At 43.6% G+C, this 15607-nt stretch overlaps 1 protein-coding gene across 3 annotated transcripts in view; it reads right to left on the minus strand.

The window, feature by feature from the left end:
• Window position 1: 1 nt before the first annotated feature.
• Window positions 2-15607, minus strand: part of LOC129829926 (inactive dipeptidyl peptidase 10-like) — a 38378-nt gene continuing 22772 nt past the window's right edge. For 2 of the 3 annotated variants that reach the window (XM_055891948.1, XM_055891946.1), the window contains 19 exons: window positions 14890-14971; window positions 14337-14457; window positions 13555-13709; window positions 13335-13432; window positions 12306-12429; window positions 11595-11636; window positions 11366-11470; window positions 9668-9759; window positions 7023-7070; window positions 5933-6051; window positions 5744-5791; window positions 5398-5496; window positions 4103-4169; window positions 3647-3841; window positions 3490-3544; window positions 3244-3343; window positions 3092-3150; window positions 2924-2996; window positions 2-2778 (listed from right to left, as the gene is read on the minus strand). In XM_055891948.1, coding sequence (XP_055747923.1) covers window positions 2561-2778; window positions 2924-2996; window positions 3092-3150; window positions 3244-3343; window positions 3490-3544; window positions 3647-3841; window positions 4103-4169; window positions 5398-5496; window positions 5744-5791; window positions 5933-6051; window positions 7023-7070; window positions 9668-9759; window positions 11366-11470; window positions 11595-11636; window positions 12306-12429; window positions 13335-13432; window positions 13555-13709; window positions 14337-14457; window positions 14890-14971 — 1900 coding nt within the window. In that variant the 3' untranslated portion in view covers window positions 2-2560. The remainder of the gene's footprint in view (window positions 2779-2923; window positions 2997-3091; window positions 3151-3243; window positions 3344-3489; window positions 3545-3646; window positions 3842-4102; window positions 4170-5397; window positions 5497-5743; window positions 5792-5932; window positions 6052-7022; window positions 7071-9667; window positions 9760-11365; window positions 11471-11594; window positions 11637-12305; window positions 12430-13334; window positions 13433-13554; window positions 13710-14336; window positions 14458-14889; window positions 14972-15607) is intronic. The other variant, XM_055891947.1, reaches the window with a different exon arrangement.

Below are 15607 nucleotides of genomic sequence, written 5' to 3' on the forward strand. Positions count from 1 at the left end.
ATTTCTGTAAAACAAGGAATTGATTCTTTATCGTAAAGGATTTAGTAAAACAAAAAAAAGGAAAAATGTAAAGTTGGCTACTCAATTGCAAACAGACTACAAGCAGTGCACCATAGATGTTCCACAACTTTGATTGGGGGTCCACAATGCTGGGGGAGATGTATACTTTTCAGTGAGGTGTTAAACTTTTGCAGTACACATGAACAAAGTATGCGTGACTATCAAAGGAAATTCAGTCAAGAAAACAAACAAAAACATAACTACTGAAATATACTTCTATCAAATGTGCTTCATATTATATTTTGTTGGGTTTGTTCATTCTTATTATATCCATCCAAAGTTACCAAATACAACATGGAACTGTTGAAAATAATCATGCAAGAGGCATGGGAAAATACAGTCTATAACTTCTGCAAGTCTGGATACGTTTCTGAATTGGCATGGTGAATACACTTGTAATACCATGTATTTGGCACATTAAAAGGGACAATAAGTCCATACCATATACAGTGGGGAAAAAGTATTTAGTCAGCCACCAATTGTGCAAGTTCTCCCACTTAAACAGATGAGGCCTGTAATTTTCATCATAGGTACACTTCAAATATGACAGACGAAATTAGAAAAAAAAATCCAGAAAATCACATTGTAGGATTTTTAATGAATTTATTTGCAAATTATGGTGGAAAATAAGTATTTGGTCAATAACAAAAGTTTACCTCAATACTTTGTTATATACCCTTTGTTGGCAATGACAGAGGTCAAACGTTTTCTGTAAGTCTTCACAAGGTTTTCACACACTGTTGCTGGTATTTTGGCTCATTCCTCCATGCAGATCTCCTCTAGAGCAGTAAAGTTTTGGGGCTGTTGCTGGGCAACACGGACTTAAAACTCCCTCCAAAGATTTTCTATGGGGTTGAGCTCTGGAGACTGACTAGGTCACTCCAGGACCTTGAAATGCTTCTTACGAAGCCACTCCTTCGTTGCCCGGGCGGTGTGTTTGGGATCATTGTCATGCTGAAAGACCCAGCCACGTTTCATCTTCAATGCCCTTGCTGATGGAAGGAGGTTTTCACTCAAAATCTCACGATACATGGCCCCATTCATTCTTTCCTTTACACGGATCAGTCGACCTGGTCCCTTTGCAGAAAAACAGCCCCAAAGCATGATGTTTCCACCCTCATGCTTCACAGTAGGTATGGTGTTCTTTGGATGCAATTCAGCATTCTTTGTCCTCCAAACACGACGAGTTGAGTTTTTACCAAAAAGTTCTATTTTGGTTTCATCTGACCATATGACATTCACCCAATCTTCTTCTGGATCATTCAAATTCTCTCTAGAAAACTTCAGATGGGCCTGGACATGTACTGGCTTAAGCAGGGGGACACATCTGGCACTGCAGGATTTGAGTCCGTGGCGGCGTAGTGTGTTACTGATGGTAGGCTTTGTTACTTTGGTCCCAGCTCTCTGCAGGTCATTCACTAGGTCCCCCCCGTGTGGTTCTGGGATTTTTGCTCACCGTTCTTGTGATCATTTTGACCCCACGGGTTGAGATCTTGCGTAGAGCCCCAGATTGAGGGAGATTATCAGTGGTCTTGTATGTCTTCCATTTCCTAATAATTGCTCCCACAGTTGATTTCTTCAAACCAAGCTGCTTACCAATTGCAGATTCAGTCTTCCCAGCCTGGTGCAGGTCTACAATTTTGTTTCTGGTGTCCTTTGACAGCTCTTTGGTCTTGGCCATAGTGGAGTTTGGAGTGTGACTGTTTGAGGTTGTGGACAGGTGTCTTTTATACTGATAACAAGTTCAAACAGGTGCCATTAATACAGGTAACGAGTGGAGGACAGAGGAGCCTCTTAAAGAAGAAGTTACAGGTCTGTGAGAGCCAGAAATCTTGCTTGTTTGTAGGTGACCAAATACTTACTTTCCACCATAATTTGCAAATAAATTAATAAAAAATCCTACAATGTGATTTTCTGGATTTTTTTTCCTCATTTTGTCTGTCATAGTTGAAGTGTACCTATGATGAAAATTACAGGCCTCTCTCATCTTTTTAAGCGGGAGAACTTGCACAATTGGTGGCTGACTAAATACTTTTTTTGCCCCACTGTATGTGTTACATAACAGCATAGCAGGCTGATTTTAGCTGTAATAAGTTAAGCAAAGTTAAGATATGCAGGATAACGAAACATAGAAGAATGCATTGTAAACCACTCTGCTTCATGCAGCCTTTACGACATGCATGTTCAGGCTATTTTGTAAACTTTAAGAAGAATCAACATTTGGCCTGGCCATGGTCACTTCTTGGATAATGGATCCACACAGTGTAAAGAATCAGGGACAACAATTCAAACAGTACAAACAATGTTGGGAAGAAATTGTATATTTCCAAAGTTGCTGTGAACTGATAACAGTAGGCTGTGATCTGATATTCTTGGTCCACACTCCCGTGCTCTTGTGTCTAGTCAGTGGCTGTGGGAAGAGACTAGTGTTTAGTAGTAGTCTGACTTTGAGTAGTCATCACTTCTCAGTATGTTTCTCCAGTACCAGAGGTGGGAGTACTCAGTCGTCCTCCTCATCTGGCTCCTCTATGGAGGCCAGGAGGGGGTTGTGTCTCAGGCAGGTCTGGAGGTAGTGCACCAAGGTCCGTTGGGAATGCTGGATGCTGCGCCGCTCCTTCAGGATGTGGCCCTCGTCTGGGTACAGCTGCAGGGAGTAGTTGGCCTCCACCTTCACCAAGCGGCTCAGGAGCTCTGCACTGTGCTGGAAGTGGACCCGTGCTGCGTAACCCAAAGCCAAAAAACACACACATAAGAGAATAAACAAACACATACAAGTTATTATGAATAAGTTCAGCAGTTGAATTGCATATTGATTAAAAAAAAGTGGACAAATGTAGCTGTTAAAATCATAGCCAAATCTCACCGTCTGCAGTCCCATGCAGTAAGAGGAAATTCTCGTCTTTAAGCTTGTGAACATCTTCCAATACAGATGCCGTCTGAGGAGACAAAACAGAGACAGAGAGCCCTTACAATAACCTATTGCCTTATACTTCCTACCATGCATGTTTACACAAGGTATGAGGATCCTCACCAGGTAAGTGTGCTCCTCCTTTGCTGGGAGACCTAGATACCTCTCTGAGAAGGCAGCACCTATACATGAAAGCAAAATAGATTACTGTTATTGGTTTCCTTTTCAACATAGGCTCTTGTGTGTTTTTTCACTATTGTATAGTCTTCACTTACTGTAGAGTTTGAAATCTGTTATGGGAGCCACAGCGGCTGCACATTTAAACAGCTGATCAGTCGCAGCTAGCATCTTGAGGGATAAATAACCACCAAATGCCTGTAGGGAAAGACACAAGTGCCGTTAAACAGAGAGACTTTATAATATATGCTTTTGCAACATTATACTTTTGAAACTCATGTGATCACGTGGTCATGGCCAGAATATAGGTTAATTGTTGCTGCCATAGTTAACATAATAGTAACCTTGCCATACAGGGCAATCCGCCGATCATCAATGTAAGGCAATTGCATCAACCACCTGTGGAGAAAAAAACAAATAGGTCATACATTTATTTATGGATCATTTCTACAATATGTCAACAAAATGTCATGGCCAATAATAACGCTGTATAAAACTAACTCTACGACTCCTAGTTGATCTTTGACTCTGAGGGAGCTGAGCTTGCGGGGATCCACACTGCTAATCTTCTGCCCCCGGCCGACCCCACTCCTTCCATCCACCCAGGCTAACGCCATGTCATGTGTGCTGGCGAGCACCTCAGGCCATCCCATAGTAAACTCCTCCGTCACCGACTGACTGCTTGGAACTCCGTCCCTGCATGACAACATGAGGAACAGGGTCAGCTGGTTTTGACTAAAATTTCAACTGGAGGGACTGAGCAAAGGGCAAAGGTTAAACAACTAAGCTGTGGTTTAGCCTGCTGGTAAACTATGGGGAAATCAATGTCTGTTAAAAGTTATGTAACAGGCCGTAAAACTGTAAAAGTGAATCCTTGATATAGGCTCACATTAAGAGGCTTCATACAATGGCATAATCATGTTATAACACCATTGATCAGCTGTGTTTATAACTTACACAATGATGAGTAGAGGGAGAAGGTGGGCCTCATAACCCTGGGGCAGAGACAGCTTCAGGTGTAGATCTAAAGGAAAACGAACAGAGGGCCCACACTCAGTCTCAGATAAGATATACAGAGATATACACTGAACCAGAGCTCATCAGTATTCTCCCCCTGAAACACCTGTGGGCGCCAAACTAAAGGACCAGTAAATGAGCTCCCCTGAGTCCTATGCATGTCACTTAAACAATGAGTTAACGGTAGCTCATTGAGAATGTGTAGGCCTACAGTTGACACCCACACACACACACAAAGCACACATACACGTGCACACGCACACACTTTGTTCTCCTTCCAAAGGGAGATTATGAATCATGCTCTCGCTACCATGGAGACCTAATCGCTAAATTAAACAATTACTTTCTTGATGGGTATGCTGCTGTATTTGGCTTGTTATTTACATGCCTGGCCAAGCGGAACCAGTCTGTTCTGTGACTTTTTAAACCTAAAGCAGTCTCTGTTCTGTGACTATTTGAACCTAAAGCAGTCTCTGTTCTGTGACTTTTTAAACCTAAAGCAGTCTCTGTTCTGTGACTATTTGAACCTAAAGCAGTCTCTGTTCTGTGACTGTTTGAACCTAAAGCAGTCTCTGTTCTGTGACTATTTGAACCTAAAGCAGTCTCTGTTCTGTGACTGTTTGAACCTAAAGCAGCCTCTGTTCTGTGACTGTTTGAACCTAAAGCAGCCTCTGTTCTGTGACTGTTTGAACCTAAAGCAGCCTCTGTTCTGTGACTGTTTGAACCTAAAGCAGCCTCTGTTCTGTGACTGTTTGAACCTAACGCAGTCTCTGTTCTGTGACTGTTTGAACCTAAAGCAGTCTCTGTTCTGTGACTATTTTAACCTAAAGCAGTCTCTGTTCTGTAACTGTTTGAACCTAAAGCAGCCTCTGTTCTGTGACTATTTGAACCTAAAGCAGCCTCTGTTCTGTGACTGTTTGAACCTAAAGCAGTCTCTGTTCTGTGACTGTTTGAACCTAAAGCAGCCTCTGTTCTGTGACTGTTTGAACCTAAAGCAGCCTCTGTTCTGTGACTGTTTGAACCTAAAGCAGCCTCTGTTCTGTGACTGTTTGAACCTAAAGCAGTCTCTGTTTTGTGACTGTTTGAACCTAAAGCAGTCTCTGTTCTGTAACTGTTTGAACCTAAAGCAGTCTCTGTTTTGTGACTGAAGCGAATGGAAAATTATGTCAGTGAATGTTAATTATAATTTTAGACTGCTCTGTGTGTGTGGGTCCAGGGTGGTTTCACACACTTACCATGGTTGTCAGCTGCGAGGGTCTTGAAGACCGTCTCTGGGAGTCTCTTCCCTTCTAGGGTCTCAGAGAGAGGTGTGTTGTCCTCCAGAACTATGTATCCTAAAGGAGATCAAACAAAATACATGTATATTTACACAGTCTATTCACGGTCATGCAGCTATCTGCCTCCTTTCTGAATTCCAATAACTGTCTGAAACTGCTCAAAATTCTTCTCTACATTATATGTTCGTTTGCTCATGATGCCCTCTACTGGCCATTGTTGAAAGTGTCTGATGGTAAAAAGTGGAGAAGGTTCGAGATTAAGATTCAGAGTGTTTAATAGATTAGTCAGACAAACCAGACTCACTGGAGGGGTCCTTCGTGTTGTGTACTGTCACCTTGGGGACTCCGGGGCCTAGGGAAACATGGGCCAAAGAGATAGAAAAATTATACATGTTTGATTATTGTTAAAATGCTGTTTTAATTCAAGCGTAGGGTGTGTGCGTGTGGTGTGTGAGCGTGCCTGCGTTTGAGTGCGTGTGTACAGAGCTCCTACCTAGGCAATAAAGTGTGAAATATGTCTGATTGGGGCTGAACACTGCTTTGAAAAAGCTACAGTCATCTAGAAGGTTGCAGGTCAGACACTGGCGTTGGAAGATCCCTTCAAAGTCCGCACTGAAAGAGAGGAAGACAACAGAGTGACCAAACACACCTTAAAGAATAGCGTATGAGGAAGGTTTGGGTCTGAAACTATTTGGCTGTCCCAATCAATACATTAAGGTTGTAAATTACACCTTAATTAAACAAATAATACAATGATAGCTATGCTAAAATACATTACTGAGTTGACTCCTCAAACACAAATAGGACTGACTTCTCAACACAAATAGGACTCTTCAAGGGTGAAAAAAAGGCAACAATTTAAATAAAACCACTATCTCCGACCTCTCAGTAAGTATCTCTCTCCAAGGGAAGTACCAAAAAAGAATGCACAGAAAATCACCTTTAAACCAGACGCCAATGTCTCCCTCTACTCTATCATCTGGTGAGGCCAAAAGCAGAATAATAAAAAACACAATATAAAACATATAAGGCGAATGACTGGAGGGCTGAGCACATTAATCACAGGTCGTGGATCAGTTTTTATGTATGTATACTGTATGTATACTGTAGGGCAATATAGGGAATAAGGTGTCATTTGGGACGCTGTCGTTACGTCCCAGTGACTCATCCTCTAGCACAGCACCATCCCATCCACTACGTTGGCTTGGTCCCCTCTGATTAACATGTTAGGTGGTCTGCCTGGAGCGCCCTTCGAGAGGAACGGCTTCGGCTGCTGCACAATTTAACCCTTCAGCTCACGCCTCACTTCTCTGACCATCTACCTTCTCATGAAACCAGAAAATTGTTGAGCCACCATTCCTTTGACTTGAATTTGAAGTAGATTGTTTTGTTTCATTGGCTGATAAACTAATATTTTCATCTTAAAAATCGGGAATTACATTCAGTAAAAAAAAGGTATGTTTCAGTAACTAAAATGTTTTGATTTGGGAGCTGAAAAATAAAATTTAACTTCATCAGTCAAAGTCAGCACGCCTACGAAGGATGAAATTCTGGATAAAGTAGTTTTGACAGTATGGCCTCACCTGTACAGGTGTCTGCTCTGTCTGGATTCTTCTGTGCTGAGGAAGTAGCTGCAAACAGAGAGGACATAGTGATGCAGTCAATAGAAGACATTCAATCAATTTCACCTTCCCAGGACCGCTGAATGTGGAGATACACTACATGACCAAAAGTATGTGGACACCTGCTTGTCAAACATCTCATTCCAAAACCATGGTCATTAATATGGAGTTGGTCCCCTCTTTGCTGTTATAACAGCCTCCACTCTTCTGGGAAGGATTTCCACCAGATGGTGGAACATTGCTGTGGGGACTTGCTTCCATTCAGCTACAAGAGCATTAGTGAGGTCGGACACTGATGTTGGGCGATTAGGCCTGGCTCGCAGACGGCATCCCAATTCATCCCAAAGGTGTTCGTTAGGGTTGAGGTCAGGGCTCAGTCAAGTTATTCCACACCGATCTCAACAAACCATTTCTATATGGACCTTGCTTTGTGCATCGGGGCATTGTCATGCTGAAACAGGAAAGGGCCTTCCCCAAACTGTTGCCACAAAGTTGGAAGCACAGAATCGTCTAGAATGCCATTGTATGCTGTAGCGTTGAGATGTATCTTCACTGGAACTAAGGGGCCTAGACAGAACCATGAAAAACATCCTCAGACAATTATTTCTCCTCCACCAAACTTTAACGTTGGCGCCATGCATTCGGGCAGGTAGCATTCTCCTGGCATCCGCCAAACCCAGATTCGTCTGTCGGACTGTCAGATGGTGAAGCGTGATTAATCACTCCAGAGAACGCGTTTCCACTGTTTCAGAGTCCAGTGGTGGCAAGCTTTACACCACTCCAGCCGATGCTTGGAATTCCGCATGGTGATCTTAGGTTTGTGTGCGGCTGCTCGGCCATGGAAACCCATTTCATGAAGCTCTCGACGAACAGTTATTGTGTTGATGTTGCTTCCAGAGGCAGTTTGAAACTTGGTAGTGAGTGTTGTAACCGAGGACAGACAATTTTTACACACTACGCGGTTCAGCACTTGGCAGTCCCGTTCTGTGAGCTTGTGTGGCTCACACAGCTTCACAATAACAGCCGATACAGTTGACCGGGGCAGCTCTAGCAGGGCAGAAATTTGTCAAACTGACTTGTTGGAAAGGTAGCATCCTATGATGGTGCCACGTTGAAAGTCACTGAGCTCTGCAGTAAGGCCATTTTACTGCTAATGTTTGTCTATGGAGATTGCATGGCTGTGTGCTAGAGTTTATACACCTGTCAACAATGGGTGGGGCTGAAAGAACTGAATCCACTAATTTGAAAGGGTGTCCACATGCTTTTGTATAAATAGTTTATGTTAGTTAGTCCATATGGACACTATGATATCTATGATTTATTTACACACTTCACTCAACACATTCATGGCATTAGTTGATTCTCAGACAATGTCGATAAGGCTGAATTACAGAACATTTCCAGTGATTTGAGTTTGACTCCATTGTCTATACAGCAAAATTAGTATGAAAGCTGTGCTATATGAGTGTCTTGCTTGGAGGCAGACAGCCGTGCCAGCCACCACATGGGCAATTGGGATTGTCTGCATCCATCCGGTTCCCGTCATGCTCTGTGATGATGATGATGATGCTGCCACACACACACACCGCACATGCACAACTCAATTTGTCTAAGCATGAAGGACTTGTGACTCTGGCCTGCTCAGTCAATGACCATCTAATCATGTCTTGTTCAGTTTCAGCTGACTTGCCCTGAGCAAAGTCAGATATTTTTTAAGTGAATACTACATTGCCTCTTTAAGTTAAGGATCAAGGGCTAGCTATTTTAAAAGGCAATAATACCTTTATGTGTTTTTGTGTCCAAAACATCGTTCTACAACAGTAGCCTACTTGTAATTTCTGCTAATCATATCAACACACACAATTGCTCTCCACATAGCATCACACGCAGAGGCTTTCTACATAGCATCACACCCAGAGGCTCTCTATATAGCATCACACGCAGAGGCTCTCTATATAGCATTACACACAGAGGCTCTCTATATAGCATCACACCCAGAGGCTCTCTATATAGCATCACACGCAGAGGCTTTCTATATAGCATCACACACAGAGGCTCTCTATATAGCATTACACACAGAGGCTCTCTATATAGCATCACACACAGAGGCTCTCTATATAGCATCACACACAGAGGCTCTCTATATAGCATCACACACAGAGGCTCTCTATATAGCATCACACACAGAGGCTCTCCACATAGCATCACACACAGAGGCTCTCTATATAGCATCACACACAGAGGCTCTCTATATAGCATCACACGCAGAGGCTTTCTATATAGCATCACAACCAGAGGCTCTCTATATAGCATCACACGCAGAGGCTTTCTATATAGCATCACACACAGAGGCTCTCTATATAGCATCACACCCAGAGGCTCTCAATATAGCATCACACCCAGAGGCTCTCTATATAGCATCACACGCAGAGGCTTTCTATATAGCATCACACACAGAGGCTCTCTATATAGCATCACACACAGAGGCTCTCTATATAGCATCACACATGGAGGCTCTCTATATAGCATCACACACAGAGACTCTCTATATAGCATCACATGCAGAGGCTCTCTATATAGCATCACATGCAGAGGCTCTCACATACATTTTCCTATTGTCCTCATCCAGGGCACACAGCACAGTGACATCCCAGTTCCCGGATGTCAGAAAGCGAGGAGGGACAGAGGGGCTGGCAGGCTGTGTCACATAGAATGAGAGAGAAAAAGAGGGGGATGAATACAGAAACAGACAGACTGCCAGTGGAATGCAGAGTCATCTAGAGAAAGATGTAATAAGATGCGAAGGGCCTCCCGAGTGGTGCAGAGGTCTAAGGTACTGCACCGCAGTGCTAGCTGTGCCCCTAGAGATCCTGGTTCGAGTCCAGGCTCTGTCGCAGTCGGCCGCGACCGGGAGACCCATGGGGCGGCGCACAATTGGCTCAGCGTCATCCGGGTTAGGGAAGGGTTTGGCTGGCAGGGATGTCCTTGTCCCAACGCGTTCTAGCGACTCCTGTAGCGGGCCGGGTACAATGCACGCTGACAGGGTCGCCAGGTGCACTGTGTTTCCTCCGACACATTGGTGTGGCTGGCTTCCGGGTTAATTAAGTGGGCATCGTGTCAAGAAGCAGTGCAGCCTGGCAGGTCGTGTTTCGGAGGATGCATTGCTCTCAACCTTCGCCTCTCCCAAGTCCGTACGGGAGTTGCAGCGATGAGACAAGACTGCAACTACAAGTTGGATACCATGAAAAAGGGGTAAAAGCAACAACAAAAAAAGATGTGAAGAGAGTAACCAACAGATAGGGAGATGCAGATAAGAACATTGTCAGCGAAACAGAGCTATTCAGAAACAGTCACAGATACCTAAAATAATCACTGCCAAGACTTCAGCTCTCTGATATTAAGATCTGTATAATAATAACGTATTGTTTTATGCCACCCTGCCCTTGCCTGATGACTCAAACTGAATTCTTCCACTGCTCTATGTTCGCTAGACTACCATCGCTGAAGTCATTTGTGGTGACGTCAAAATGACGTCACCACAAACTAATCAGAGTACCAAATCTAATGACGAATTTTCAAAACGCCCACGTGTGTTCTAGCTCTGGCCCAACCCATCGGTTCCTGTGACCAATCAGAAAGGTTAGAATATCTTCCGAGTGACACAGCAGTCTAAGGCACTGCATCACAGTGCTAGTGGCGTCACTACAGATCCGGGTTTGATCCCAGGCTGTGTCGCATGCGGCCATGACTGAGAGACTCATGAGTCGGAGCACAATTGGCCCAGCGTTGTCCAGGTTAGGGGAGGGTTTGGCCGGCTGGCATGTCCTTGTCCCATCGCGCTCTAGCGACTCCTGTGGCGGGCCGGGCGGATGCATGCTGACACAGTCGCCAGTTGGACAGTGTTTTCTCCGTCACATTGGTGTGGCTGGCTTCCGGGTTAAGCAAGCGGTGTGTCTAGAAGTTGTGCGGCTTGGCAGGGTTGTGTTTCGAAGGACACGTGGCTCTCGACCTTCACCTCTCCCGAGTTGCAGCGATGGGACTAGACTAACTACCAATTGGATATCACGAAATTGGGGAAATAATGGGGTAAAAAGTAAAAATATAATATGTTTGTGTTCTAGAAATTGTTAGGGAGGTAGTTAGATCCACACTCATTGTAGAGAAGAAACAAACGTCAGTGGGCGTGGCAGAGCAAGGAGTTTGGGTAGCCAGGCAAACCCTATTGAAGACTTAACAAGCAGTCTGGCATTAAACCCTTGGAGGATGACACAGGGGTATAAAAGTTTGAGTGCCCTCACACTGACCTGGGCTGGCAGACTGGCAATGTGGCGGAACTCCCCCCGGGCACCCTGCTTGGCTGGCAACGTCAAATAAAACCAAGAGCCATCAGATGAAAACAATGGCACCTCCTGTTGGACAAATGAGACAGGCATGGTCAACAATACCAATCCAGGAAATATCACAGGCCAATAAGACTGGATCAGTATACCAGTTTCAATTAGTAGCAGCTTTTGTGAAATGAGAAATGCCTACCTGTCGTTGGTTTTGCATTAAGTCCATGACCATTGTATGTTTCTGTGGATTTGATATGGAGATACGAAATAAAGAAAACGTTTCAGCATATTTAAACAGCCAAAGTTAATATTGTAATGAATCCATAAGGACTGGCTGGAGAGAGGTGGCACACCAATGCTGCAGCAGATCATTGGAAATGTATCACAAGCAGTATAATTAACCTTATCTAAGCTGGAAGAATATGACATCTGAAAGGAAAAGGGTTGGTATTTGTTTCATTAGTCCATTGTTGATTTAGTCCCAAAATGTTTTCCTTGTCAGCAATCTAGTGTTCAAGATATGCAAGTTTCAAAATACAGAGAGCAATTTGCATCATATGATGCTGCGTTTTAGCATAATTTGGGGATGATTTCTGTATTTTTTTTTAAAGTGACATATGTTGAAAACTTGAGTGCTGACAAGCAAAACATTTTGGGACTATGTCAACAATTGACTAATTAAACAAATACCAAAAAATTGTTTTTGGGTGGAGTTTTCCTTTAAGGAAATCAATGCAAACACCCCAGTGGATAGCTTGTGGGATGGAAATGCTATTTACATTTACATTTAAGTCATTTAGCAGACGCTCTTATCCAGAGCGACTTACAAATTGCTATAAAAGTAATGAATGGCAGAGAGAAGAGTCAGGACACCCATTGGATTACTGTGGAGTAACCTTTGACCTCTCACCTTTGAGCATGCCCCAGTGGTGGCCTCACACACACAGAGTTCTGATTGGTTCTGGGCCCGGTTCAACCAACGTACCGCCAACTGAGTGCTGCTGATCCATGTCACCATGGAGATGTAGCGGTCTCTAGGGAGACATTTAGGGAAACAGACAGAAAGAGAACGTCTCTTGGATGGCACAACACAGATGTAAAGGGGATTTTCTAGGTGAAACAAATAGGAGAGCAGTCGTTGGTAAAGGTAATCAAAAATGAATCTGGTTTAATACAAGTTGCAACAGGGAGACAACCTCCAGCATGGGAGCATAGAAACATAACGAGCCGTCTCTGAGCAGGCCCTTATATCCTAATCACATATGTTCTGTAAACACATAACAAAAGACATAACACAAGGTACTGAACCACACAGTCTCACACAATACAATAATAACCAGTGTATCCTCTGAACTGGCTCCTTTAAAGCCAATGTATGCTTGATCCAAAAATGTGGTCGGAGGCTCTGTGTGGATGGTGTGACGCAATTGTGGAGCATCCGGGGGCATGCAGATGCCAAATCCAGCTCTGTACCGCATCGCTGTGCGCCTCCCAAATTTTGTAACAATGCGGAGGGCTCTATATAGCTTCGTGTAGCTCTGCATTAACATAATTGGTTGACGGTAGGTGGGGGCAGGAGGTCCTGTATAAACACAAACTCCCTTCCTCGACAACTTCCTTCACAACAGCGCTGCTCTGCTACACGAAGCATGAATGCCCTGACTTTTGCAGAGGCAGTATCACCGTAAATGCTGCAGAGCCTTTTAGACTGGCGCCAATATCATCAGCAGATAGGAGTCTATAAGATTCAAATCTAGAATTCAAGCCTAGTGACCATCAACCTTGCACAAACAGAATCATGTGTATTACAGAAAGGAAAAGTATAATAGATTGTTTTAATCACTTATCTGAATATTAACTTTATTCATCTTAAATTTCCCATTAGGACAGATAATAACATTAATGACGATGTCAGTTGGTTAAATTTTGGACGTAGTACCTGGCCCTGACAGAGTCTGGAGGGATCATCTCTAGAGTGTGAGCTGGACCATAGAGATTCACCACAAACAGACTGACAGTGGGGATGGTGGAGCCAGCCTGTACACACACACATATAGGATCAGAGTATTAGATTCGTTAGATAACATGACAAGCTGAGAGCTGAGAGAACATAATCAGAGCATTCATACATTTTATCATATGAGATCAGTGGTGTTTACCTTGGGGTAAGGAAAGAACACATTGGAGGGATAGACCCCACCCAAGAAGTGAGGTATCTCCATTAGCGGTGTGGCAGAGTTGTTGATGGTGAGGTATGCCAAGCGAGCTCCATCTTTCGACCACCAGTTGGCAGGGTAAGTCAAGAGCACTTCCTCTATAAACAATTTTACAGATGAACAAAACAATCATGTGTCAAAACTATTTCAAATACACATTTGTTACTCATGGAAGTCCAATTGTTACACATTTGTCACGTTCTGACCTTAGTTCCTTTTTTATGTCTTTATTTTAGTTTGGTCAGGGCATGAGTTGGGGTGGGCATTCTATGTTGTTTTTCTATGTTTTGTTCTGTTGTTAGATTTCTATGTGTTTGGCCTAGTATGGTTCTCAATCAGAGGCAGGTGTCAGTCGTTGTCTCTGATTGGGAGCCATATTTAGGTAGCCTGTTTTTCATTGTGTGTGGTGGGTGATTATTTTCTGTTCTGGGTTTTGCTTCACCGTACAGGACTGTTCGTTTGTCGTTTTATTGTTTTTGTTCAGTATTCTTATTAAAGCAATATAGACACTTACCACGCTGCGCATTGGTCCTCCTCTTCTTCCACCCACGACGAGCGTTACAACATTGCAAATAGTGCAAAACATTTCTCAAAGCCATATACTATCTGCAATGTCATTAATCTCAGGGAACAGTTTTCAATATGGAACATTTTGCAAACAGTTTTTAACCAACCAATCAATGGCTATGTCATCCTGATAGAGGAAGGGTTAGAGTATCTCTTACCCTCGTAAATCCAGTCACTCAGCCCGTTGACCACCAGCCCCTCTCTGCCTGTAGCTGTGAGGCGGAGAGGTTTACTGGTCACTTCTGTCTGGTAGTAGATATCGCCTTCAAACACAAAGGCCTGGCAGCAACAGAAACAGTACTAATCCATTATCAAAGCAAGGCACAGAGTGCTCAGTGTTGGCTGGCCCAATCAAATGTCTGATTGGCTCCAAGTGGGAATGCATCAGCCAGCCAAGTCACAAGCCAATACATCTCAACTTGCCACTGAAAGAGTTGCATTGTCAGTTGAACACAAACATTGCACTGAAAAACACTTTACATTCAAAACACATAATCCAATATTAATCTAAAACAAACACTGTGAAATAAACACTGTGAAATAAATCACAGAAAAAATCATAACTCAAATATTACCACCGCTGAATAAAGGCGCTATAGATTTGTTGTGGTCTCAAATGCATTTCTAGCCCATCAGATATTGAGGTGGAATGCAGGATGAGTGGGTAAAGGTGTGTTGGTCTCTATGAGTGAATGAGAGCAGCTGCCTTACCAGCTGGTTCCCCTGCAGTCCCCAGGCTGCATACTGTATCAATGCCTTCTCCCCCGCTGGAGGGGTAAGCTCCAACAGAACCCTGGGACACACACAGACACAGACACACACACATACACAGTCCCTCCATTAGGATTCGACTGGCCTCTGAAGCCACTTGTGGATAAAAAAAATGTAGAGAAAAGATCCGTCCATGCTTGTTTGTAAGCACTTGAGAGATGTCGTAAAAAAGACACGATGCAAATGCTAAAACCAAACAGACTGAGGTCGGTCATGCAATGGAATAAGACCTCTTTCAATGCATTGAAACAACACTCTTATCCTCCTAAAAACAGGCAGACATATTGTGGCAACACATTCCCAGGCATTTCATATTTTGTTGGAGAGCAGGTCATTCTGAATTCCTTTAATTGGCAATAGTGCTCCTCATACTGTAGACCCAAGGCCAAAGCTTCCATCGACAGACACAGGAGCGCCCTTCCTCACTGGTGGGCCAGCAGATAGGAATCTCTGATAGTAAACCTAGAGTTGATGTTGACCAGCCAGAGAGGACAATTACTGTATAAGAGTAATGGATGTCTGACATAACAGATGAAGTTTATTCAGATGAAAGAAATACACATTTGGTGGTGCTTGGCCAGTCGAGGCCAGGGCCCACTTGCGTCAGCAATGCACATGCCCAGTGCAGCCCATGCATTAGCCTTCATGGTTCTACTGT

The sequence above is a fragment of the Salvelinus fontinalis genome, chromosome 31, assembly GCF_029448725.1.
Source record: "Salvelinus fontinalis isolate EN_2023a chromosome 31, ASM2944872v1, whole genome shotgun sequence".
Lineage (NCBI taxonomy): Eukaryota > Metazoa > Chordata > Actinopteri > Salmoniformes > Salmonidae > Salvelinus > Salvelinus fontinalis.